The following is a 27,963-nucleotide window of genomic DNA, read 5'->3' as shown; positions in this document are numbered from 1 at the left end:
AAGTAAGTGGCTAGGGACATGTGTACTAGGTTGGCATTGGAATTGGGATTTTAAACATAAAAGGTCTATTAATATTGTGATAATAATTCCAGTTAACAGTAATGCAAGACTACTATACCTGCATTGTGAGTCATATTTTAACTTCTTTTAGCTTCCAATATATGCATGCAGTTACTTCAGTAACACACTAAAAAAGTAGAAGATACTTCATTTTTTTTCGCTAGGGCCTCCCCAAAATTTATATTTTGAGCAACCCAGGAAATACCACATACATACATACAGACAATTGCACATATGCAGTCATGCCTCAGGAAATGAAATCTTCAGTTCTCATTCTCCACATTAGCTTGTGTATTTCTATAAATGCATGCGAGAGGTTTCGCACAGTGAGTGACCCACTTATCTCTGTAAGCAATATATTACTCATAAGCACTTACTTAGAAGGTAAAGGTAGGAGCTAATGTACTAACTTATATCTCTAAAATATGTTTCTGTTGTACCTGACGATATGGCAGTCATATATCTATGATTTCCTAAGATAGTCTTACTTTAACATACTTTGTCTTGCTGTCAGAACATGTGTACAGTTTTTTGTTTGTTTGTTTGAGAAGTATGTTCATCGTATGTATTTTGGACCCAATTTTTCCACGAAGTGCAGGGGGAACAAGTAGGCAAAAATAAAGGCCTATCTGTTGCCACTGGCAACGCTAGAACTGTATCCTTCCCAGCTTTCACCATTCCCCAAAGGAGCCAGTGCCGGACTGGTATAACCACTAACAATTCGCTTGCAGCATTTGCCTACCTAACATGGCTTCACAAAGGGCCTTCCAACCCTCATGGACAAACCTTCATTTTGATGCTGGAAATTCTACTTTCCCACTAGAATTTTGGTGATGTTGCTTAAGGCTATGTCCCTATGTAAACATTCCAATATCCTTTTAAGCTTTGTCATTGCTATACATACTGTAGTGTAGATTGAATGATTAGTGTAGATTGCGAAGTCTTACAAGTTTTGGTTTTGACTAAAAGGGTATGAATAACTTAAAGACACTGTAGGGAGAAGCTGGAATCAGCATTAAAAGGGAGCAATACAATGAGAAAAATAAGGTGGAAATAGAAAATGACTTATTGTTATTTGTTCACTCAGATAGTATTTTTTGCCAAACTGAAGACTTCTACATCTAGTCACAAATAAACCGGTGTTAATGAATGGTAGTAATTCTGCATATTATATTGGCTTGTTATTTGGATGTTGTTCATTTTTAATAGATTAGCTAATTCCAGGAAAATTAACTTTATTTTTGTCAAGTGCCATTTTAGTTAGCTTTAAATTTTTCATTAGGATTATAAATTTCACTTGATATGTTATATATCAAAAAGTAAGGTAAAATATTTAGAACACTAACATTTATATATGATCAATGTATATATTTTCCTAAGGTTGTCTGTTTTTTTTTTTTTTCATTCTTGCAGCAAACAGGACTTTGAGTCTACAGATGAGGTAAGTGCAAAAAGAGTTGAAAATCAAATATAGTTGACAACAAAGCAGATAACAGAGCAGATACTTGCATTAATAATATTGTTTTTAGTTTGGTATTTTTATTAGACTGGAAACAGGTTAGTGAAAGAAATAATGATCCTTTTGCCTTTAAAATGATATAACCATTTATATCTTTGTAATGGCTTTAAAGGTGATAATTGTAAAAGTAATAATCATTCACACAAAAAATGTTTTATCAGCTGTCACCTTATGATTTAACTTGTCTTTGCTTATGAGAACATTTAAAAGTTCATTGACTACATACTCTGTTTTACAAAACTGAAATCTACGTTAACTAATTAAATAGCAAATTTAGTTTTAATGTATTTCGAAAACTTGTATGTCCCATGCCAAATAGCCAGCAACTTGAAGTAAATATTTTCAAGTATCAATTCTAAATATTATGTATATACATTTTGGTAATAGTTACTTTTAATGGAATAAGTCATCAAATAGAGAAAGAACTGATTTCAAAGTAACAATCACAATGGCTTCTTTTATGTTAATTTTCATCTTTATTTCCAAAGTATTGACGTACTGCATTTGTTACAATAATTCAGTAAGCCCTAAATTGTCTTTATGAAGTACTGAATTCAATTCAGCTTCTCACTTAAAATTTGTTGAAGCTTCTTAATTTTGCTGTGGCAACATCATAATCTTTCAAAAGTCACCACAGCTCTATGCAAATTCTCAGTAAACCTTTAATTTTATTTTATTTACTCAAATTTTCATTATTTAAAAAATCAGCCTTTAAAGTGTCATATCTACCACCCAACTAAACTTCCAGTTGTTAAAAAATACATGGAAATAAAGTGGTAATGGGATTTAAGTGACTACCCTTTTGTTTTTAAGTTGCTCTTTTTAAAAAATAGAAATGGGACATCTGATTGATTGCCCCAAACTTCCCCCTAAACTTCCTGTAATTCAGGGTTCTTTCCATGGTGTATGTAGTACAATGATTTTTTTAAAAAGTAAGAACTGATAATGCTAGAAGTAAAGTTTGTGGCAACTATTACCCAGAAAGTGAAGTAATCTTCTGATATCCATAAAAACACGTCTCTCTCTACAAAAGTCTGCTGACCCTCTGATTAAAACACTAAAATGTATCTGTTGAAAGATAAGCCTCTCTTTTCTTACAGTCAGAAGACACTGAATCGTTGATTCCTAAAGGATTGTCAGAATTTACAAAACAGCAAATTCGCTATATTCTGCAGGTGAGATGGGGTCAAGAGTGGCTGTGAAGGCAACACTAACAAACCACTAGCCCAGGATGTTTCCTTTAATTAAGGACAGAAAGTCCCAAATAAAATTCCTATTTCACAAGAGTTGATTGCATTTTGATTAAACAAGGGTTGCATTATAGTTTGGTCAGACTATCAAACACTAGTATTGAATGACTAGCATTCAGGAAATCATTATAGAAATATTCCGGGCTGTGGAATGCCTTTATTCTCTCCTCACTGCTGTAGCACAACCTGACTCTAACTTATAGGATTTGCCCTCCTCTTCTCCATTCTACTTTCTATACCTCCCTACCCTACCCCTGGCAGATGGAAAGGCCAATGACTTGATTTTCCTGAATTGTGGAATGCTAGAGACCACTGCAGCAGTAAATTCCCCTACACTAAAGGGAGAGACAGACCAAGACAGATCAAGATAGGTGCTAAAGAAATAAGGCTAAAATGAAGAGTACATGTGTTTGCAAGAAAGGATTCTAAAGATACTCTAGTTTTGTCTAGTGAGGCAAATTTCTAAGTTTGATATTTGGTCTCAAATCTTTGTTGATCATCCAGATATTGGACCTGACATCTTATCTGTGAAACTTAAATGAAATATTTTTAGTGGCACACAGTCTGTATTATAAAGAGACAGTGGTATGGGGAACACATATGCTCTGCAGAACCTGAATCTTGGATACATCCTTGATATTATTTCTGGTGGCAGGATGTCCATCCAAAGTGCATTCAAGGCCTATTTCCTCAAAAAACTCTGAGAATGTTTGCATCTAAGTTCCTGAGAAACATTAGTCTGTAGTTTTCTTGTATTTGCTTTGATTTTGGTGTCAGGATAATCTAGCATCATGAAATGAATTGGTAAATGTCTCTTCCTTTTCTGTTTTCTGGAAGAAAATGTATAGACATAGTGTTAACTCTTCGTTAAACATTTGGTATAATCCTTCAGTGAAAATATCTGGGCATGGATATATATTTTTCAGCAGTTTAAAAAAATTCTAAATTCAATTCCTTAGTAGTTACAGGTCTAGTCAAATGATCTGTTTCGTGTTGGGTGAGTTGTGGTAATCTGTGTTTTTCAAGGAAGTAGTCAATTTCAACTAAATTATCAATTTATATGTGCATAACTATTCACAGTATTCCCTTATTATCCTTTTGATGTCTGTGGGGTCTGTATTACTCTTCCCTATTTAACTCCTGACACTAGTGATTTGTGTCTTCTTTCTTTTTTTGTTGTCAGTCTTGTTGGAGGTTTATCAATTTTATTGATTTTTTTCAAAGAACTATATTTTAGTTTATTGATCTTTATTGTTTTCCTGTTTACACTTCCATTGATTTTTTTTCTCATCTGTATTATTTCCTTCCTTTGCTTGCTTTTGGTTTATTTTGATCTTCTTTGTCTAGTTTCTTGATATAGAAAGTTAGATTATTGATTTCACACCTTTTCTATTTTCTAATGTAAGCATTTAGTGCTATAAATATCCTCTCAGCATGGCTTTAGTTGTGTCCCACAAGTTATGATATGTATTTTCATTTTCTTTCAGTTTTATATATTTTTATTTCCCTTTAGACTTCTGCTTTGACTGGTGGATTATTTAGAAGTGTATTGTTTACTTTCTAAGTGTTTAGAGATTTTCCTATTGTCTTTCTGTTATTCATTTCTAGTTTGATTCCACTGTGGGCAGAAAATATACTCCATATGAGATTAATTTTTTTGAAATGGCTAAGTTTGATAGTCAAGGATATGATCTATTTTGGTATATGTTCCATGGGTATATGAAAGGAATGTGCATCTGTTGTTGGATGAAGTATTCTATAAATGCTGATTAGATCCTTTGGTTGATGGTATTGTTGAATTATTGTATTATGTATTCTTGCTCATTTTCTTCTAAGCAGTACTATCAGTTGCCGAGAGAGGGGTATAAAAGTCTTCAGTTATATCTATGGGTTTGTCTATTTCTCCTTTCAGTTCTATCAGTTTTTGTTTGATACATTTTGTAGCTCTGTTGTCTGGTGCATAAACATTTAGGATTGCTATGTCTTCTTGGTGGACTGACTCTTATTATGTAATGTCCCTCTGTGTTCCTGGTAATTTTCTTTGCTCTGAAGTTATTTTTATCTAATATCAATAGCACTCCTTTCTTTTGATTAATGTTTGCATGGTATATCTTTTTTCCCAACTTTTAAATTTCATTATGTATATTTTAATTTTCATTATCTTTGAAATGAATTTCTTATAGAAAACACATAGTGAGGTCATGTTTTTTCTTATCATTCTGTCAATCTGTCTTTTAACTGGTATATTTAGACCAAGTTGTAATTATTGATATGTTAGGGCTAGATCTGCCATTGTGTTTTCTGTTTGTTCTGTTTTTTGTTTCTGTTTTCTTTGTCTTGCTTTCATGTGGATTACTTGAATATGTTTTAGAATTCCATTTTGATTTACCTCTAGTGCTTCTGAGTGTATCACGTAGTATAGCTTTTTTAGGGGTTGCTCTAAGTATTACATTATATACCCATAACTTATCCCCGTGTATTGGTGTCAACATTTTATCAGTTTCAGTGAACTGCAGAAAATTTTGCTTCTTTTATCTTTCTTTAACCTCCACATTTATAATTTTTAAAATATTTCCTCTACAGGCATTGAGAGCCACATCACACAGTGTTATATATATATATATATATATATATATATATTTTGCTTCAATCTTCAAATATAATTTAGAAAATTCAAAAGGAGAAGGAAAGCCTACTGTATTTACCTATATTTTTGCTTATTGTGTTACTTCTTCCTTCTTGATATTCCAAATTTCTTCTTTTATCATTTTCTTTTTCTTCAGAGAACTTCCTTCAGCCATTTTTTTAAGGGTAGGTCTGCTAGTGAAAAATTCTTTTTCTTTTCCTCTGAAAATGTGATTTTCCCTTCATTCCTAAAGGTTGTTTTCATTGCATACAGAATTTGTAGCTGACAATTCTTTTCTTTCATCACTTTAAAAATGTATGCCACTTCCTTCTGGCCTCTATGATTTTTCATGAGAAATCGGCTGTCATTTGAATTGCTATTCCCAATAGTTAAGGTTTCTTTTGCTGCTTTTAAGATTTTAAATTTATCTTCAGTTTTAAGAAGTTTGCCTCATATGTCCAGGCATGGATTTCTTTGGGTCTATCCTGTTTAGGGTTTGCTCAACTTCTTAAATCTGTGTATTTTTTTTGCTAATTTGGGGAAGTTTACAGCCATTATTTCTTCATATACTTTTTCAGCTCTCCCCTCTTTCTTTTTTCCTTCTAGGATTCTGATGACATGAATGTTAGATATATGTCATACTCCCACTGGACACTGAGGCTCTGTTCAATTTTCTTCCAACCTATTTTCTCTCTGATGTTCAGAACTCAGTATTTTCTATTGTTCTGTCTTCAAGTTCACTGATTCTTTGCTCTATGCTTTCCTTTCTGCTTTTTAGTCCATCCACTGAGGTTTTTGTTTTTGTTTTGCTTTTTAATTATTGAGTTTTCAGTTCTAAAATTTTCATTTAGTTACTCTTTATAGCTTCTGTTTGTTTTCTGAGATTTTCTGTTTTGTTGCTGAGACTTTCTATTTTTTATTTGTTTTAAATCTTTGCAATTTCTTGTTGAAACTTTTTTTAATTTGGTGTGTTTTTTAAATTAATTTTTATTAGAGTATCATTGCTTTACAATGTTGTGTTAGTTTCTTGCTGTACAGCAAAGTGAATCAGTCTTACATACACATATATCCCTTCTTTTTTAGATTTCCTTCCCATTTAGGTCACCACAGAGCACTGAGTAGAGTTCCCTGTGCTACACAGTAGGCTCTCATTCGTTATCTATTTTACACATAGTAGTGTATTTATGTCAGTCCCAATCTCTCAGTTCATCCCACCCCTCCCTTCCCCTCTTGGTAACCATAAGTTTGTTCTCTACATCTGTGACTCTATTTCTACTTTGCAAATAAGTTCTTCTCTACCATTTTTCTAGATTCCACATATAAGTGATATTATGTGATATTTGTTTTTCTCTTTTTGACTTACTTCACTCTGTATGACTGTTTCTAGATCCATCCACATCTCTGCAAATGGCACTATTTTGTTCCTTTTTATGACTAATATTCCATTGTATATATGTGCCACATCTTCTTTATCCATTCCTCTGTTGATGGACATTTAGTCACTTTGAAACCTTTTTAAAATGGCTGCCTTAAAATCCTTATCAGATAATTCTAACTTTTCTGATATCTTGATGTTGGCATGTATTAACCCTTTTTTCTTACCAAGTTGAGATTTCCTGGTTCTTAGAATAAGTGACTTTTTTAAAATTGAAACCTGGACATTTTGGGTACTGTTTTCTGACTTTGGATCTTATTCACATCTTCTGTTTTAGCAGACCTCCTCTGATACTGAGCAACAGGGGAAGTAGGGGCATGACTTGTTACTGCCACGTGGGGGTGGAAGTCCAGGTTCCCCATTCTGCCTCTGTTGACACAGGTTGGGGGAGTAGCTCTTTGTTCTTCCTTGGCAGGTGTAGGAAGTGTGGCTCTCTACTAGGTTTCCACTGAAAACACCCTGGTTTGGATGGGGAGGTGTGTTGTGTTACTGTTCCCTTGTTGGCCTCTACTGACACTGCAATGTGAGTGGACTCATTTCTGTTGGGCAATGATGAAAGTCTTGACACTTCACTAAGAATTCTCTGACATCACCCAAGCAGGGAGGTTGAGAGAGAGAGTCTATGTTCTTGGCTTTTGATGGTTTGGGTGGGCGTAGAATAGAGTTGCAGGTTTTTTCTGTGGTGTTTGGCTGGAGTAGACTGGTTATTATCTAAATGCTATCTGCCTTGCTAGGCTGCCCTTTTCATGGTACTTTGGGTAGAAAGAGCAGGCTTTTCTAGGGACTTTTGTTGTCTGTATCCACTGGTGTTTCTTTGTTATTGGTTTGCCCAATACCACTCATATATGAAGCAAAAAGAAAACCCAGGAAATCACTTCCGTATTATTCCTTAGCTCCCAATGTTCTCAACCAGACTTCATTCTTCTTTTTTAACTTTCAGAGTCTTTTTATGTTTGTTTTATACATAAAGTGCAGGGGTTTTAGTTAGACTTAGCAGGAAAAATAGAGAAAAGTATTTCTGCTCCATCTTTTCAGAAACAGAAGTTGCATGTTTTCAAAACCACTTTTCTTTGAAGAAATGAGTTTAATATAGTTAAAGGGTTTTTCTCCCTCTTTAAATTTTGAGACATTTCTATACTTCAAGGTTAAACTTAATTTGTATTAGATTCTTCTCAACTCAGGCAAAATCTATGCATTTGACAACACACTTAGGGAGATGCAATTTATTACTTGAAGGTTGACTGTCTCATCTTTTCTAATCTTTAAAGAGAGAAGAAAAGTAAATTTAAGAATTTGATGATACATTTCTGTCATGAGAAAGATGATACTTTATCATGGAAAAAATAAGAGACCCTTGTTTTAATAGCATAGCTATGATCTCTTCAGGTACTCTTCAGGGATATTGCTTGGATTACTAATGCATGTTATTGACCAAATGCCCTGCATCACTATTCTAATATTGCCATATCAAAAATGAAACTGTTAATAAGTTTGCTTGTAGGAATAGAAAAAATAAGATTATTATTACTTATACTGCCTATTTTTAAATGCTAGTAAAAATAAACCATCAATAATTTTCTTCCTCCAGATGAGGGGTATGTCTGATAAATCACTCCGGCTAGTGCTGTCCACATTCAGCAACATACGGGAGGAGCTTGGAAATCTTCAGAATGACTTGACAGTAACATTTATTTTGATTTTTCTTTCCAAATCTTTTCTAGATCCTAGCTTCATAACATAGAAATCAAAGCATTCAGTATATCTTTTTAAAATTTAATACAACACAACAACATTGTGCTCACCCAGATATAGTTATTTTCCTGAAATAGTTAATTGGGGTTGGGAGAGAGGAGTAAAGAATTATCCAATGTGAAAATGAAAGTTGGGTGAACACTTACTACTTAGTTTACCGCTAAGGTAATTTAATGCTTAAAACCAGAGAGTAGTTTGTAAAATTACAATAATCTGACTCTGATTCATAATTTCCCCTTTTCTGTAATAATAAAGCATACTTTGAATTTATTTGAATACTTGAAAACTTCTTTCTCTAAGAACTTAACATTTTCTATTTTAATTGGTGCTCTTCATGACATCAGCTAGATACATTCAGAATACTTTCCATACAATGAATAACTCCTTGGGGACTTTGGAGTGGGCTTTCTTGTTTCTGGGTTCTGATGAACACATTTAGACTCTTAATTTGAAAATTCACCACCTGCTGGGATTAACAAGGGTCTTTGTAGATTGAAGAAAAACATTAAAATAATTCAAAAGGTTCTGCTTCATTGTACTTACAATTAGTCAATTCATCAAAATGTCCATTGATGCAGGTTTTTAAATTTTCAATCCTTTGTATCCCATAGTTTGATTAACTTTTAAGAATTCCGTTTTATTAAACAATTACAAATGAAACAAGTGCTTATTTAAACCTTCCAATGTAAACAGGTCTTTGTATTACATAACTGCTGACAGGATTCTGTAATTCTGAGTCATAAATAATTTTGCTTCTAGTCACTGGAAAATGACAAGATAAGACTTGAGAAAGACTTGGCATTCAAAGAAACTCAAATAAAAGAGTATGAAGAACTCTTAGCATCAGTGAGAGCAAATAATCGCCAGCAGCAGGTAAGTTGACATTTTCTTTGATAATAAATTTGATAGTTTTTCATATGCACAATTACTAGCACATTGGAGTTATGAGATATAATCCAGAAAATTAAATATGATGGAACAATTTGTTCATATGGGAATTGAGTGGCTTTAGGTATTTCCAAATACTGAAGCCCTCTCAGAAAAATAGATAACCCCAAGTATTTTAGATATAAAGTATATACTATCCACAATTATCTGTTTTGTTGGGTGACAAAAATTGTATAAATATTGAAAATCTAAGTTCACTCGTTCATTTAATCTACTAATGTGTCAATAGAAAAGTTTTTGTAGATCTTAACACATGTTTGTGCAATGAATAACTGAATGAATGAACTCTAGAAGATTTCTCCAGATACCTGAGCAGAGAGGATTCTTAGGAAATCGTAATGAGTCTCTGAGGCCAGTCCATTCTTAAAATTCATTCCCATGACAGTCCCAAATTTGGCTGAGTTTTCATTTGTCACATAATCAGGCATATGGTCATTTTGGTGCCTACTAAAAGGCAGGTTACAGTATTGTCAAAAAGCAGCAAGAGTCAGATTGCTAGATTGGTACACTGAAAATTCATCTGATCTTGATTCCTTCTCACTCAAGATAGGCAAGTGAGGGTAATGATGTCTTTCATAGCTGATTTAACTTACCTTTTTTTTTTTTTTTTTGCGGTACACGGGCCTCTCACTGTTGTGGCCTCTCCCGTTGCGGAGCACAGGCTCCAGACGCGCAGGCTCAGTGGCCATGTCTCACGGGCCTAACCGCTCCACGGCATGTGGGATCTTCCCGGACTGGGACACGAACCCGAGTCCCCTGCATCAGCAGGTGGACTCTCAACCACTGCGCCACCAGGGAAGCCCTTAATTTACCTTTTAAGGTTAAATATATAAGAAAACTGGGCATGGAAAAATATCAATATTTGCTTTGTTTCATTGAATTAATCAACTAAAAGCACTCTCTCCCAAAAAGTAGAATCCATTTGTCTTATTTACTGTGTCTTTACAGCAAGGACTTCAAGACTCAACCTCAAAATGCCAAGCATTGGAAGAAAACAATCTTTCTCTTCGGCATACACTATCAGACATAGAATATAAACTAAAAGAACTGGAATACTGTAAGCGTAATTTAGAGCAAGAGAATAAAAATCTTAGAGTGCAGGTATTCAAATTTTGTTTTAAATGTGTGTTATTGTCTTAGTTATATGGTTGTAATCCTAGCATTGGCTATATATATATATATATATACATATATCCAATTCATCTCGAGAAAATATGTAGACTGCTTTCTGATGATCTCACATGCAGTTAGGTCTTAACTCACTGCCATCTGTGCTGTATAATGCAGTTCCTAAAAATCACTCTCATTATTTCAATGTCTTGTTTAATCAAGTGGTTTTCATCTATTAATGTCTTGTAATATAATATGTGTTTCCTTCATAACAGTCTAACTACAGAAATTTATTTTGTCTTGTGTAGCTCTCAGAGACTTGCACAGGCCCGATGCTGCAGGCTAAAATGGCTGAGATTGGCAACCATTACATGGAGATGGTAAAAAGCTTAAGAATGGAGAAAGATAGAGAGATCTGCAAACTAAGGGTATGTAGATCCTACACTGCATAAATACACAGTTCAGCACAAACTTTCTAATAAGATAATGATAGTCTCAAGTTTAATGCTACAAAGAAAAATCAACCAAAGGTAGAGTTTTAGGAGTATGCCATAGAACCATTTCTTTAAATACATATCACTATGTAGGGAATACTGTTAAATTGTCTTGTAATTTAGCTTCATCTTTTCTAGGAAAGCAAAAGAAGACCTTAAGTGCAGGGTTGTTGATTTTTAATTTCTATTTATTTATTTATGGTGACAGGGGAACACTTTATGATCTTACCTAAACTTGCTCTATGCAGCCAAGCAACTTTCAAGATTATCCAGTGAAGCCGCATTTGACTTCATAAATATCCTCACTTGATTTTGAAGGATGATAGCTAGCAAGAGTTTTGTCAAGCACATGGATAAGAACTGTTGAATTATATACCTGTAATTGGCATCAAAATTAAGGTGATATTTGTGAGAATAAACATACATTGCCTTATTTTGTCATTCTAGGTCAAATTGACTAACCCTTAATTTACTGATTCCTAATTGTAGTTATATAAACTCAAATATTTTAATAGAAAAACTGACCACAGTTTTTTCTCTCCAAATATAATGTACAGTCTTTACCAAAAATCAAAATGAAACAAAATAGAATTTGTTCAAAAGTCTGCTGATGTTTCTTGCAGATGTCCTCCACTGGTTTATTTTCCATCTGAACGTTACTAATAACACTTTAACCTAAACAGCCATCTGTGCACACATAATGCAGTAAAAAGGGAAATGGACAGGATTTGCAGTCGGAAGACTTGTCATGGAGTTGCAGCTATGTTGCTTAGTAGCTGTTGTGCCTTCGTGTCTCTGGATCTCATTTACCTGTTTTGTAAATAAAGATTATAATAATACTTATCTCGGACGGCTGCTGTGAGGACTGAGATGAGTCATGCAGGAGGAATATGTTGTGAACTGCAAATTATGATATAATATTTGTTATTGAGTTTTCCTTAATTAGTATTTGAAGGAATATAAAGTACCTGTTTTCTTAGCTTTATTTTAATTCTTGTTGCCTAGGACTTTTACTTAAGTAATGCTTAAGCCTAAATAGTAAAGTCACCTTTTAAAAATGAGAAATTTATTGGACTTCCCTGGTGGTCCAGTGATAAAGAATCCACCTTACAATGCAGGGGACTCGGGTTCGATTCCTGATCAGGGAACTAAGATCCCACATACCATGGGGCAGCTAGAGCCCACATGCTACAACTACTGAGCTCGTGCACCTCAACTAGAGAGCCCACGTTGCCACAAACTACAGAGCCCATGTGCTCTGGAACCTGCGCGCCACAACTAGAGAAGAGAAACCCCACATGCCACAATTAGGTAGAAGCCTCAATGAAGATCCCATGTACTGCAACTAAGATCCGACACAGCCAAAAATAAACAATAAATCTTAAAAAAGTGAGAAATTCCTAATTGGCATTTCAGTTCACATATTACATTCATAAAGCTCTTTAAATGTTTATAACTATTGGTATTTTGCTCTTCATTTCATAACTAGCTGTATGACTTTATGTCACTTAACCTCTCTGGAACTCAGTTACCCATTTTGTTAATGAGAATTATAATAATTCTTGGTTCTTTTTAAATCCTTAGACTCAATTAAATCAGTACCAAAAAGATGTTTCAAGAAGAGAAGGAAGTTGCAGTGACTTCCAATTCAAGATTCATGAACTGACAAGCTTGCTGGAAGAGAAGGATTCCCTTATAAAGCATCAATCGGAGGTAACAGAGAAGGGGTCAAGGTGGAGACAAACCATACAACTCAGCCCTGTAGGATAAATATTTCCCACAAACTATAAAAAGACATGTTTCCAAGACTTACTTTATTCATGAAGTAGAATGTGAGTGCCTACGAGAAGTAGAAGACTCACATTTCAGGAGAAATAATTCAAATGAAAGCTAGAATTGAAGCAAAAAATATGTGCTATTGTGCCTTTAATAATTTTAAGACATTGATTTTCTACCTCATTGGCAGTCAAACTCCCAATAAGGCTGTGAGCTGCTTCAGCAAGGGACTGTGTTATATTCCTTTCTATGTCTGTAGCATGTAGCCCAAGATCTGTCATAAAATAGGTACTGAAGGAAGAAACTACCCAAATCGTGGCTAATGTTGTATTGCTGTTATTGAACAAATGGTATTTGTAGTAACATTCAGTGATAGATTTTCTGTTATGAAACAATATCTACTTCCATATTGAAATTTCATATTTTTCTGCTATAGATACACATTTAAATCTTTTTGGAACAAAAATTTTCACATCTTCATCTTGAGAATCATGCCCATTCTATCTCATGTTATCCCTTAAGTATAGAACCAGTTAGTGGATTACTGCAGAGACTTATAATGTAACTGATTAGGTACCATGAAGCAAGACTATATGGAATTCAACAAGTGGGATTGGAACATTCTTACCTCAAGGCTAAAAAGGAAGGGAAAAAAGTAATTATTCTTTAGTAACATTGTTAAATTATCAAACATACCTCTTACCTCATGTTTCTATGGTTTTCAAATGATTATATTGTCTTTTATTTGTAAGGAACTCTCGAAGTTGAGACAAGAAATATATTCATCTCATAACCAACCCTCCAGTGGTGGAAGGACAACTATTACCACTAGAAAGTAATGTATTTTTAATGAAATTTGGATATGACTTTGGTTATGTTATAATCCAAGTTATAGCATGTTTAACTGATATATATGCCCCTAGACAGAGTTTGGTATTTTCTGCTGGTCAATAATTCTACTGAAGAATGAATGTTCACAAAAAGACATAGCTATTATGGTCAATAAAATTCAAGAGCACACTTTTACTGTATTTACAATACAGTAAATACAATGAAAGTGAAAAGCAAATAATTAGTTGTTTAACCAACCATATTAGTCAGGGCTCTTTCAGTTGCACATGCCAGAAACCCAACTTAAACTGGGAATTAGTTAATTCACGTAATTGGGATTGCTTGGTGTCCAGATGGATTTGTATGATCAAAATATGTCTTCAGAAATCTGTATATCTTTTGGCTCTGCTCTTTCCTGGATAGACGTCATTCTTAGGCAGGGTCTCTCCTCATGTTAGCAGTACGACCATAGCTTACATCTCAACAATTTAGCAAAACCAAATAGAAAGTGACTCTTTATGAATAGTTTCAGCAAAAGTCTGTTTTTGACATTTCACATAAATGGGATAATCAAAATGTGGTCTTTGGTGGCTGAATTCTTTCACTTTGCATGTTTTCAAGATTCATCCATGTTTTAGCATGTGTCAGTACTTCATTGATTTTTGTTACTAAATAATAGTCCATTTTATGGATGTACAACCTTTTATTTATCCATTCATCAACTGATGGACATTTAGGGGCTGTTTTCAATTTTGAAAAATGCTACTGTAAATATCTGGGTACAAATCTGTGTGGACATATGTGTTCATTTCTTTGAGTATATAAAGAAGAGTAGAATTGCTGAGCACATGGTAACTCTGTTTAACTTTTTGAAGAACTGCTAGACTTTTCCAAAACAGCTGCACCATTTTACATTCCCACCAGTGATGTAAGAGGATTCCAATTTCTCTCCCTCCTCCCAAACATTTGTTATTGTCCATCTGTTGGATTGTAGCCATTCTAAGGGGTTCGAAGTGGTATCTCATTGCACTCTTGATTTGTAGTTCTCCAATAATTAGTGTTGCATAGTATTTTTTCATGTGCTTACTGAGCATTTGTATATCTTCTTGAAGAAATGACTAAAGTCTTTCTTCATTTTTAAATTGTATTATTTGCTATTTTATTGTTGAATTGCAAGAGGTATTTATATATTCTGGATACAAGTCCCTTATCAGAGACATGATTTGCAAACATTTTCTTCCATTCCATGGATTGTCTTTTCACTATCTTGATTGTATCATTTGTAGCACAAGTTTTTAATTTTGAGAAAGTCCAATACATCTATTTTTTTCTTTACTCACTTGTGCTTTTGGTATCATATGTAAGAAACCATTGACTAATACAAGGTCATTAATATTTACACCCACATTGTCTTCTAAAGAGTTTTATATTTTTATCTATTACATTTAGATTTAGGATCCATTTGAGTTAATTTTTTTTTTTTTTTTTTTGCGGTACGCGGGCCTCTCACCGCTGTGGCCCCTTCCGTTGCGGAGCACAGGCTCCGGACGCGCAGGCTCAGCAGCCATGGCCCACGGGCCCAGCCGCTCCGCGGCACGTGGGATCCTCCCGGACCGGGGCACGAACCCGCGTCCCCTGCATCGGCAGGCGGACTCTCAGCCACTGTGACACCAGGGAAGCCCAGAGTTAATTTTTTATATATTGTAAATTAGGTATCCAAGTTCATTCTTGTGCATGGGGATATCCAGTTGTCCCAGACTCATTTGTGGAATATGCTATCCTTTCCCCCATTAAATTGACTTGGCATCCTTGTCAATCAAACTACCATAAATGTAAGGGCAAATATGTAGACTTTCAGTTTCACTCCATTAATCTATTTATCTGTCTTTATGCTAGTACCATACTGTCTTGATTATTATAGCATTTTATTGAAGTTGTGAAATCAGGAGTGTGAGTCTCTAAACTTTTCTTTTCAAGAAAGCTTTAGCTGTTTGTGGTCTTTTGCTTTTCCATATGGGATTTAGGTTAAGCTTGTTAATTTCTGTTAAAAAAGATCCCACTGGAATTTTTACAGAAAATTCATTGAATATGTAGGACACTTCAGGTATTATTGCCATGTAAACAAAACTGTCTTCTGGTCAATAAGCATGGGATCCTTTTCAATTTAGAACCTCTTTAATTTCTTTTTCTAAAAATTTTATTGGAGTATAGTCGATTTACAATGTTGTGTTAACATTCAGGTGTACAGCAAAGTGAATCAGTTATACATATACATATATCCACTCTTTGTTTAGATTCTTTTCCCATACAGGCCAGTACAGAGTACTGAGTAGATTTCCCTGTGCTATACAGTAGGTCCTTATTAGTTATCTATTTTATATATAGTAGTGTGTTTATGTCCATCTCAACCTCCCAATGTATCCCTCCTCCGCTTATCCCCTGGTAACAATGATTGTTTTCTACATCTGTGACTCTACTTCTGTTTTCTAAGTAAGTTCATTTGCACACTTTTTTATAGATCCCACACATAAGCGATATCATATGGTATTTGTCTTTCTGTGTCTGACTTACTTTACTCACTATGACAATCTCTAGGTCCATCCATGTTGCCACAAATGGCATTATTTTGTTATTTTATGCAAGAGTCCACTGTGTATATGTACTGCATCTTCTTTATCCATTCCTCTTTTGATGAACATTTAGGTTGCTTCCATGTCCCAGCTACTGTAACTAGTGATGCAGTGAACACTGTTCTGCATGTATTTTTTGAATTATGGTTTTCTCCAGAAATATGCCCAGGAGTTGGGTTGCTGGGTAATATGGTAGTTCTATTTTTAGTTTTTTAAGGAATCTCCATACTGCTCTCCATAGTGGCTGTACCAATTGACATTCCCAACAACAGTGTAGGAGGGTTGTCCTTTATCCATACCCTGTCCAGCATTTATTGTATGTAAACTTTTTGATGATAGCCATTTTGACTGGTGTGAGGTGAAACCTCATTGTAGTCTTTTTGTTGGTTTTGTTTTGTTTTTACATCTTTAATGGAGTATAATTGCTTTACAATGATGTGTTAGTTTCTGTTTCATAACAAAGTGATTCAGTTATACATATACATATGTTCCCATATCTCTTCCCTCTTGCATCTCCCTCCCTCCCAACTTCCCTATCCCACCCCTCCAGGCGGTCACAAAGCACCGAGCTGCTCTCCATGTGCTATGCGGCTGCTTCCCACTAGCTATCTACCTTACGTTTGGTAGTGTATATATGTCCACGCCTCTCTCTTGCTTTCTCACAGCTTACCCTTCCCCCTCCCCATATCCTCAAGTTCATTCTCTAGTAGGTCCGTGCCTTTATTCCTGTCTTACCCCTAGGTTCTTCATGACATTTTTTTCTTAAATTCCATATATATGTGTTAGCATACAGTATTTGCCTTTCTCTTTCTGACTAACTTCACTCTATATTACAGACTCTAGGTCTATCCACCTCATTACAAATAGCTCAATTTTGTTTCTTTTTATGGCTGAGTAATATTCCATTGTATATATGGGCCACATCTTCTTTATCCATTCATCCAATGATGGACACTTAGGTTGTTTCTGTCTCCGGGCTATTGTATATAGAGCTGCAATGAACATTTTGGTACATGACTCTTTTTGAATTATGGTTTTCTCAGGGTATATGCCCAGTAGTGGGATTGCTGTGTCATATGGTAGTTCTACTTGCACTTTTTTAAGGAACCTCCATACTGTTCTCCATAGTGGCTGTACCAATTCACATTACCACCAGCAGTGCAAGAGTGTTCCCTTTTCTCCACACCCTATTCAGCATTTATTGTTTCTAGATTTTTTGATGATGGTGATTCTAATTGGTGTGAGATGATATCTCATTGTACTTTTGATTTTCATTTCTCTAATGATTAATGATGTTGAGCATTCTTTCATGTGTTTGTTGGCAGTCTGTATATCTTCTTTGGAGAAATGTCTATTTAGGACCTCTGCCCATTTTTGGATTGGGTTATTTGTTTTTTTTGTTATTGAGCTGCATGTGCTCCTTACAAATTTTGGAGATTAATCCTTTGTCAGTTGCTTCATTTGCAAATATTTTCTCCCATTCTGAGGGTTGTCTTTTTGTCTTGTTTATGGTTTCCTTTGCTGTGCAAAAGCTTTGAACTTTCATTAGATCCCGTTTGTTTATTTTTCTTTTTATTTCCATTTCTCTAGGAAGTGGGTCATAAAGGATATTGCTGTGATTTATGTCATAGAGTGTTCTGCCTATGTTTTCCTCTAAGTGTTTGATAGTTTCTTGCCTTACATTTAAGTCTTTAATCCATTTTGAGCTTATTTTTGTGTATGGTGTTAGGGAGTGATCAAATCTCATACTTTTACATGTACCTGTCCAGTTTTCCCAGCACCACTTATTGAAGAGGGTGTCCTTTCTCCACTGTACATTCCCGCCTTCTTTATCAAAGATAAGGTGACCATATGTGTGTGGGTTTATCTCTGGGCTTTCTATCCTGTTCCGTTGATCTATATTTCTGTTTTTGTGCCAGTACCATACTTTCTTGATGACTGTACCTTTGTACTATAGTCTGAAGGCAGGGAGCCTGATTCCTCCAGCTCCGTTTTTCATTCTCAAGATTGCTTTTGCTATTCGGGGTCTTTTGTGTTTCCATACAAATTGTGAAATTTTTTGTTCTAGTCCTGTGAAAAATGCCAATGGTGTTTTGATAGGGATTGCATTGAATGTGTAGATTGCTTTGGGTAGTAGAGTCATTTTCACAAAGTTGATTCTTCCAATGCAAGAACATGGTATATCTCTCCATCTATTTGTTTCATATTTAATTTCTTTCATCAGTGTCTTATAATTTTCGGCGTACAGGTCTTCTGTCTCCTTAGGTAGATTTATTCCTAGATATTTTATTCTTTTTGTTGCAATGGTAAATGAGAGTGTTTTCTTGATTTCACTTTCAGATTTTTCATCATTGGTGTATAGGAATGCCAGAGATTTCTGTGCATTAATTTTGTATCCTTCTACTTTACCAATTTCATTGATTAGTTGTAGTAGTTTCCTGGTAGCACCTTTAGGATTCTCTATGTATAGTATTATGTCATCTGCAAACAGTGACAGATTTACTTCTTCTTTTCTGATTTGGATTCCTTTTATTTCCTTTTCTTCTCTGATTGCTGTGGCTAAAACTTCCAAAACTATATTGAATAAGAGTGGTGAGAATGGGCAACCTTGTCTTGTTCCTGATCTTAGTGGAAATGGTTTCAGTTTTTCACCATTGAGGATGATGTTGGCTGTGGGTTTGTCATATATGGCCTTTATTGTGTTGAAGAAAGTTGCCTCTATGCCTACTTTCTGCAGAGTTTTTATCATAAATAGGTGTTGAATTTTGTCGAAAGCTTTCTCTGCATCTATTGAGATGATCATATGGTTTTTTTCCTTCAATTTGTTAATATGGTGTATCGCAGTGATTGATTTGCGTATATTGAAGAATCCTTGCATTCCTGGAATAAACCCCACTTGATCATGTTGTATGATCCTTTTAATGTGCTGTTGGATTCTGTTTGCTAGTATTTTGTTGAGGATTTTTGCATCTATATTCATCAGTGATATTGGCCTGTAGTTTTCTTTGTTTGTTACAACCTTGTCTGGTTTTGGTATCAAGGTGATGGTGGCTTCATAGAATGAGTTTGGGAGTGTTCCTCCCTCTGCTGTATTTTGGAAGAGTTTGAGAAGGATAGGTGTTAGCTCTTCTCTAAATGTTTGATAGAATTCGCCTGTGAAGGCATCTTGTCCTGGGCTTTTGTTTGTTTGAAGATTTTTAATCGCAGTTTCAATTTCAGTGCTTGTGATTGGTCTGCTCATATTTTCTATTTCGTCCTGATTCAGTCTTGGCAGCCTGTGCATTTCTAAGAATTTGTCCATTTCTTCCAGGTTGTCCATTTCATTGGCATAGAGTTGCTTGCAGTAATCTCTCATGATCTTTTTTATTTCTGCAGTGTCAGTTGTTACTTCTCCTTTTTCATTTCTAATTCTATTGATTTGAGTCTTCTCCCTTTTTTCCTGATGAGTCTGACTAATGGTTTATCACTTTTGTTTATCTTCTCAAAGAACCAGCTTTTAGTTTTATTGATCTTTGCTATCGTTTCCTTCATTCCTTTATCATTGATTTCTGATTTGATCTTTATGCTTTCTTTACTTTTGCTAACTTCGGGATTTTTTTGTTCTTCTTTCTCTAATTGCTTTAGGTGCAAGGTTAGGTTGTTTTTTCGAGATGTTTCCTGTTTCTTAAGGTAGGATTGTATTGCTAAATACTTCCCTTGTAGAACTGCTTTTGCTGCATCCCATAGGTTTTGGGTCATCGTGTCTCCATTGTCATTTATTTCTAGGTATTTTTTCATTTCCTCTTTTATTTCTTCAGTGATCACTTTGTTAGTAAGTAGTGTATTGTTTAGCCTCCATGTGTTTGTATTTTTTAGAGATCTTTTCCTGTAATTGATATCTAGTCTCATAGCATGTGATCAGAAAAGATACTTGATACAACTTCAATTTTCTTAAATTTACCAAGGCTTGATTGTGACACAAGATATGATCTATCCTTTAGAATGTTCCATGAGTACTTGAGAAAAATGTGTATTCTGTTGTTTTGGATGGAATGTCCTATAAATATCAATTAAGTCCATCTTGTTTAATGTATCATATAAAGCTTGTGTTTCCTTATTTATTTTCATTTTGGATGATCTGTCCATTGGTGTAAGTGGGGTGTTTATGTCCCCTACTATGAATGTGTTACTGTCGATTTCCCCTTTTATTGCTGTTAGTATTTTCCTTATGTATTGAAGTACTCCTATTTTGGGTGCATAAATATTTACAATTGTTATATCTTCTTCTTGGATCGATCCCTTGATCATTATGTAGTGTCCTACTTTGTCTCTTCTAATAGTCTTTATTTTAAAGTCTATTTTGTCTGATATGAGAACTGCTACTCCAGCTTTCTTTTTGTTTCCATTTGCTTGGAATAACTTTTTCCATCCCCTTACTTTCAGTCTGTATGTGTGTCTAGGTCTGAAGTGGGTGTCTTGTAGACAGCATATATATGGGTCTTGTGTTTGTATCAATTCAGCCAATCTGTTTCTGTGATGGGAGCATTTAGTCAATTTACATTTAAGGTAATTATGGATACGGATGTTCCTATTCCCATTTTCTTAATTGTTTTGTGTTTGTTATTGTAGGTCTTTTCCTTCTCTTCTGTTTCTTGCCTAGATAAGTTCCTTTAGTATTTGTTGAAAAGCTGGTTTGGTGGTGCTGAACTCTTTCAGCTTTTGCTTGTCTGTAAAGGTTGTAATTTCTCCACCAAATCTGAATGAGATCCTTGCTGGGTAGAGCAGTCTTGGTTGCAGGGTTTTCTCCTTCATCACTTTAAATATATCCTGCCAGTCCCTTTTGGCTTGCAGAGTTTCTGCTGAAAGGTCAGCGGTTAACCTTACAGGGATTCCCTTGTGTGTTATTTGTTGTTTTTCCCTTGCTGCTTTTAATATGTTTTCTTTGTATTTAATTTTTGACAGTTTGATTAATATGTATCTTGGCATACTTCTCCTTGGATTTATCCTGTATAGCACTCTCTGTGCTTCCTGGACTTGATTAACTATTTCCTTTCCCATTTTAGGGAAGTTTTCAACTATAATCTCTTCAAATATTTTCTCAGTCCCTTTCCTTTTCTCTTAATCTGGAACCCCTATAATTCGAGTGTTGGTGTGTTTAATGTTGCCCCAGAGGTCTCTGAGACTGTCCTCAGTTCTTTTCATTCTTTTATCTTTATACTGCTCTGCAGTAGTTATTGCCATTATTTTATCTTCCACATCAATTTCCCGTTCTTCTGCCTCAGTTATTCTGCTATTGATCCCATCTAAAGTATTTTTAATTTCATTTATTGTGTTGTTCATCGTTGCTTGTTTCATCTTTAGTTCTTCTAGGTCCTTGTTAAATGTTTCTTGCCTTTTGTCTATTGTATTTCCAATATTTTGGATCATCGTTACTATCATTATTCTGAATTCTTTTTCAGGTAGACTGCCTATTTACTCTTCATTTGTTAGGTCTGGTGGGTTTTTATCTTTTTCCTTCAACTGCTGTGTGTTTTTCTGTCTTCTCATTTTGCTTTTCTTACTGTGTTTGGGGTCTCCTTTTTGCAGGCTGCAGGTTCGTAGTTCCCATTGTTTTTAGTGTCTTCCCCCAGTGTCTAAAGTTGGTTCTGTTGGTTGTGTAGGCTTCGTGGTGGAGGGGACTAGTGCCTGTGTTCTGGTGAATGAGGCTCTATCTTGTCTTTCTGGTGGGAAGATCCACGTGTGGTGGTGTGTTTTGGGGTGTCTGTGGACTTACTATGATTTTAGGCATCCTCTCTGCTAACAGTTAGGGCTGTATTCCTGTCTTGCTAGTTGTTTGGCATAGGGTGTCCAGCACTGTAGCTTGCTGGTTGTTGAGTGAAGCTGGCTGCTGGTGTTGAGATGGATATCTCTGGGAGATTTTCGCTGTTTGATATTATGTGGAGCTGGGAGGTCTCTTGTGGACCAGTGTCCTGAAGTTGGCTTGCGCACCTCAGAGGCACAGCAGTGACTCTTGGCTGCAGCAACAAGAGCCTTGCATCCACACGTCTCAGAATAAAAGGGAGAAAAAGTAGAAAGAAAGAATTAGTAGAAGAAGAAAGAAAGGAAGAAAGGAAGGAAGGAAGGAAGGAGGGAAGGAGGGAGGGAGGGAGGGAGGGAGGGAGGGAGGGAGGAAGGAGGGAGGAAGGAGGGAAGGAAGGGAAAAAAGAAAGAAGATAAAGTAAAATAAAATAAAGGTAAAATAAAGTTATTAAAATAATTATTAAGAAAAATAATAAATGGACAGATAGAACCCTAGGACAAATGGTGTATGCAAAGCTATACAGACAAAATCTCACACAGAAGCATACACATACACATTCACAAAAAGAGGAAAAGGGGAAAATATCATAAATCTTGCTCTCAACGTCCACCTCCTCAATTTGGGATGGTTCGTTGTCTATTCATGTATTCCACAGATGCAGGGTACATCAAGTTGATTGTGGAGCTTTAATCCGCTGCTTCTGAGGCTGCTGGGAGAGATTTCCCTTTCTGTTCTTTGCTCTCACAACACCCGGGGCTCAACTTTGGATTTGGCCCCACCTCTGCATGTAGGTCGCCAGAGGGCGTGTGTTCTTTGCTCAGACAGGATGGGGTTAAAGGAGCAGCTGCTTCAGGGACTCTGCCTCACTCAGGCCGGCAGGGGGCGGGTTAGGGAGGGGCACGGAATGCCGGGCGAGCCTGCGCTGCCGCCGGTGTGACATTGCACCAGCCTGAGGCGCACTGTGCATTCTCCCAGGGAAGTTGTCCCTGGATCCTGGGACCCTGGCAGTGGCGGGCTGCACAGGCTCCCTGGAAAGGGGGTGTGGATAGTGACCTGGGCTCACACACAGGCTTCTTGGTGGTGGCAGCAACAGCTTTAGCATCTTATGCCCGTCTCTGGGGTCCTCGTTTTTAGCTGTGGCTCACGCCTGTCTCTGGAGCTCCTTTAAGCAGCGCTCGTAATCCCCTCTCCTCACGCACCAGGAAACAAAGAGGGAAGAAAAAGTCTCTTGCCTCTTCGGCAGGTCCAGACTTTTCCCCAGACTCCCTCCTGGCTAGCTGTGGTGAACTAACCCCCTGCAGGCTGTGTTCACGGCGCCAACACCAGTCCTTTCCCGGAGCTCCGACCAAAGCTCGAGCCTCAGCTCCCAGCCGTGCCCACTGGGGCGGGTGAGCAGACAAGCCTCTCGGGCTGCTGAGTGCCAGTCGGCACCAATCCTTTGTGCGGGAATATCCCCACTTTGCCCTCTGCATCCCTGTGGCTGTGCTTTCCTCCGTGGCTCCAAAACTTTCCCCCTCCACCACCCATAGTCTCCGCCCACGAAGGGGCTTCCTAGTGTGTGGAAACGTTTCCTCCTTCACAGCTCCCTCACACTGGTGCAGGTCCCGTCCCTATCCTTTTGTCTCTGTTTATTCTTTTTTCTTTTGCCCTATCCAGGTACGTGGGGGTTTCTTGTGTTTGGGGAGGTCGGAGGCCTTTTGCCAACATTCAGTAGGTGTTCTGTGGGAGTTGTTCCATGTGTAGATGTATTTCTGGTGTATCTGTGGGGAGGAAGGTGATCTCCACATTTTATTCTTTCGCCATCTTCCTGGAAGCCTCCCTCGTTGTAGTTTTGATTTGCATTTTTCTAATAATTAGCAATGCTAAGCATCTTTTCATGTGCTTTTTGCCCACCTGTATGTCTTCTTTGGAGAAATGTCTATTTAGATTTTCAGCCCATTTTTCGATTGGGTTTTTTTGTTTTTTTGATATTGAGCTTCACGAACTATTTGTATAGTTTGGAGATTAACCCCTTGTGGGTTGCTTCATTTGGAAATATTTTCTCCCACTCTGTGGATTCTCTTTTTGTTTTGTTTATGGCTTCCTTCATTGTGCAAAAGTTTTTAAGTTTAATTAGATCCCATATGTTTATTTTTGTTTTCACTTTCACTATGCTAGGAGGTGGACTGAAAAACAGTTTGCTGTGCTTCATATCAAAGAGTATTCTACCTATGTTTTATTCTAAGAGTTTTATAGTTTTTGGCCTTACATTTAGGTCTTTAATCCATTTTGAGTTTATTTTTGAGTATGGTGTTAGGGAGTGTTCTAACTTCATTCTTTTACATGTAGCTCTCCAGTTTTCCCAGCACCACTTTTTGAAGAGACTGTTTTTTCTACATTGTATATTCTTGCCTCATTAGTCATAGATTACATGACCATAGGTGTGTGGGTTTATCTCTGGGCTTTCTATCCAGTTCCATTGATCTATATTTCTATTTTGTGCTGGTACCATACTGTCTTGATGACTGTAGCTTTGTAGTATAGTCTGAAATCAGGAAGCCTGATTCCTCTAGCTCTGTTTTTCTGTCTCAGGATTCCTGTGACTATTCATGGTCTTTTCTGTTTCCATACAAATTGTAAAAGTTTTTGTTCTACTTCCTTGAAAAATGCCATTGGTAATTTGTTAAGGATTGCATTGAATCTGTAGATTACTTTGGGTAGTATAGTCATTTTCTCAATATTGATTCTTCCAATCTAAGACTATGGTATATCTCCAGCTGTTTGTGTCATCTTTGTTTTCTTTCATCGACATCTTGTAGTTTCCTGAGTACAGGTCTTTTGCCTCCTTTGGTATGTTTATTCCTAGCTATTTTATTGTTTTTGATGTGATGGTAAATGGGATTGTTTCCTTAATTTCTCTTTCTGATCTTTTATTGTTAGTGTATAGGAATGCAAGAGACTTCTGTGTATTTTGTATCCTGCAACTTTTCCAAATTCACTGATTAGCTTTACTAGTTTAATGGTAGAATCTTTAGGATATTTTATGTATATATCATGTCATCTGCAAACAGTGACAGCTTCACTTCTTCTTTTCTGGTATGGATTCTTTTCAATTTGTTAATACGGTGTATCACATTGATTGATTTGCCTATACTGAAGAATCCTTGTATTCCTGATATAAACCTCACTTGATAATGGTGTATGATCCTTTTAAGGTGCTGTTGGATTCTGTTTGCTAGTATTTTGTTGAGGATTTTTGCATCTATGTTCATCACTAATATTGGCCTGTAGTTTTCTTTCTCTGTGAACTCTTTGTCTGGTTTTGGTATCAGGGTGATGGTGGCCTTGTAGAATGAGTTTGGGAATTTTCCACCGTCTAATATATTTTGGAAGAGTTTGAGAAGGATAGGTGTTAGCTCTTCGGTAAATGTTTGAAAGAATTCACCTGTGAAGCCATCTGGTCCTGGGCTTCTGTTCATTGGAAGATTTTTTTTTTCTGTACGTGGGCCTCTCACTGTTGTGGCCTCTCACATTGTGGAGCACAGGCTCTGGATGCGCAGGCTCAGCGTCCATGGCTCACGGGCCCAGCCACTCCGTGGCATGTAGGATATTCCCAGACTGGGGCACGAACCTGTGTCCCCTGCATTGGCAGGTGGTCTCCCAATCACTGCACCACCAGGGAAGCCCTGTTGGAAGATTTTTAATCACAGTTTCAATTTCAGTGCTTGTGATTGGTCTGTTTATATTTTCTGTTTCTTCCTGGTTCAGTCTGGGAAGATTGTGCTTTTCTAAGAATTTGTCCATTTCTTCCACGTTGTCCTTTTTATTGGCATACACTTGCTTCTAGTAATCTCTTATGATCCTTTGTATTTCTGCAATGTCAGTTGTTACTTCTCCTTTTTCATTTCCAATTCTGTTGATTTGAGTCTTCTACTTTTTTTTCTTCATGAGTCCAGCTAATGGTTAACAATTTTGTTTATCTTCTCATACAAGCAGCTTTTAGTTTTATTGATCTTTGCCATCGTTTCCTTCATTTCTTTTTCATTTATTTCTGATCTGATCTTTATGATTTCTTTCCTTCTGCTAACTGTGGGGTTATTTTATTCTTTCTCTAATTGCTTTAGGTGTAAGGTTAGGTTGTTTATTTGAGGTGTTTTTTGTTTCTTGAGGTAGGATTTTATTGCTATAAACTTCCCACTTAGAAGTGCTTTTGCTGCATCCCATGAGTTTTGTGTCGTCGTGTTTTCATTATCATTTGTTTTTAGGTATTTTTTGATTTCCTCTTTGATTTCTTCAGTGATCTCTTGGTTATTTAGAAGTGTATTGTTTAGCCTCCATGTATTGGTATTTTTTACAGATTTTTTCCTGTAATTGACATCTAGTTTCATAGTGTTGTGGTCAGAAAACATATTTCATACGATTTCAGTTTTCTTAAATTAACCAAGGCTTGATTTGTGACCCAAGATATGGCCTATCTTGCAGAATGTTCCATGATCACTTGGGAAGAAAGTGTATTCTGTTGTTTTTGGACAGAATGTCCTATAAATATCAATTAAGTCCATCTTGTTTAATGTATCATATAAAGCTTGTGTTTCCTTATTTATTTTCATTTTGGATGATCTGTCCATTGGTGAAAGTGGGGTGTTAATGTCTCCTACTATTATTGTGTTACTGTCAATTTCCCATCTTATGGCTGTTAGCATTTGCCTTAAGTGTTGAGGTGCTCCTATGCTGGGTGCATAAACATTTACAATTGTTATATCTTCTTCTTGGATTGATCCCTTGATCATTATGTAGTGTCCTTCCTTGTCTCTTATAACAGTCTTTATTTTATTGTTTTTGTTTTTTTTTTTTTTTTTGCAGTACGCGGGCCTCTCACTGCTGTGGCCTCTCCCGTTGCGGAGCACAGGCTCCGGACACGCAGGCTCAGCGGCCATGGCTCACGGGCCCAGCCGCTCCGCGGCATGTGGAATCTTCCCGGACCGGGGCACGAACCCGTGTCCCCTGCATCGGCAGGCGGACTCTCAACCACTGCGCCACCAGGGAAGCCCAACAGTCTTTATTTTAAAGTCTATTATGTCTGATACAAGAATTTCTACTCCAGCTTTCTTTTGATTTCCATTTGCACAGAATATCTTTTTCCATTCCCTTACTTTCAGTCTGTATGTGTCCCTAGGTCTGAAGTGGGCCTCTTGTAGACAGCATGTATATGGGTCTTGCTTTTGTATCCATTCAGCCAGTCTATGTCTTTTGGTTGGAGCATTTAATCCATTTATATTTAAGTTAGTTATCGATATGTATGTTACTATTACCATTTTCTAAATTGTTTTGGGTTTGTTATTGTAGGTCTTTTCCTTCTCTTGTGTTTCCTGCCTAGAGAAGTTCCTTTAGCGTTTGTTGTAAAGCTGGTTTGGTGGTGCTGAATTCTCTTAGCTTTTTCTTGTCTCTGAATGTTTTAATTTCTCTTTCGAATCTGAATGAGATCTTTGCTGGGTCAAGTAATCTTGGTTGTAGATTTTTCCCTTTCATCACTTTAAGTATGTCCTTCCAGTCCCTTCTGGCTTGCAGAGTTTCTGCTGAAAGATCAGCTGTTAGCCTTATGGGGATTCCCTTGTATGTTATTTGTTGCTTTTCCCTTGCTGCTTTTAATATTTTTTCTTTGTATTTAATTTTTGATAGTTTGAATACTGTGTCTTGGCATGTTTCTCCTTGGATATTTTCTGTATGGGACTCTCTGCGCTTCCTGGACTTGATTGTTTCCTTTCCCATATTAG

The 27,963-nt window shown here is 36.4% G+C and overlaps 1 protein-coding gene and 1 long non-coding RNA gene across 2 annotated transcripts in view; one reads left to right on the top strand and one right to left on the bottom strand.

The window, feature by feature from the left end:
• Positions 1–27,963, bottom strand: part of LOC309977891 — a 1,160,683-nt gene that overhangs the window by 134,156 nt on the left and 998,564 nt on the right. The window lies entirely within an intron of this gene.
• Positions 1–27,963, top strand: part of POF1B (POF1B actin binding protein) — a gene marked incomplete at both ends in the record, with an annotated part of 99,815 nt that overhangs the window by 62,140 nt on the left and 9,712 nt on the right. The window contains 8 exon segments of the mRNA XM_082864384.1: positions 1,474–1,501; positions 2,680–2,754; positions 8,479–8,571; positions 9,402–9,515; positions 10,539–10,691; positions 11,009–11,128; positions 12,779–12,907; positions 13,723–13,805. Coding sequence (XP_082720510.1) covers positions 1,474–1,501; positions 2,680–2,754; positions 8,479–8,571; positions 9,402–9,515; positions 10,539–10,691; positions 11,009–11,128; positions 12,779–12,907; positions 13,723–13,805 — 795 coding nt within the window.

The sequence above is a fragment of the Leucopleurus acutus genome (genome assembly GCF_964270905.1).
Source record: "Leucopleurus acutus genome assembly, chromosome: X".
Taxonomy (NCBI): Eukaryota; Metazoa; Chordata; class Mammalia; order Artiodactyla; family Delphinidae; genus Leucopleurus; species Leucopleurus acutus.
The sequence above is the reverse complement of the archived record's forward strand: the minus strand, read 5'-3'. Positions and strand labels throughout refer to the sequence as shown.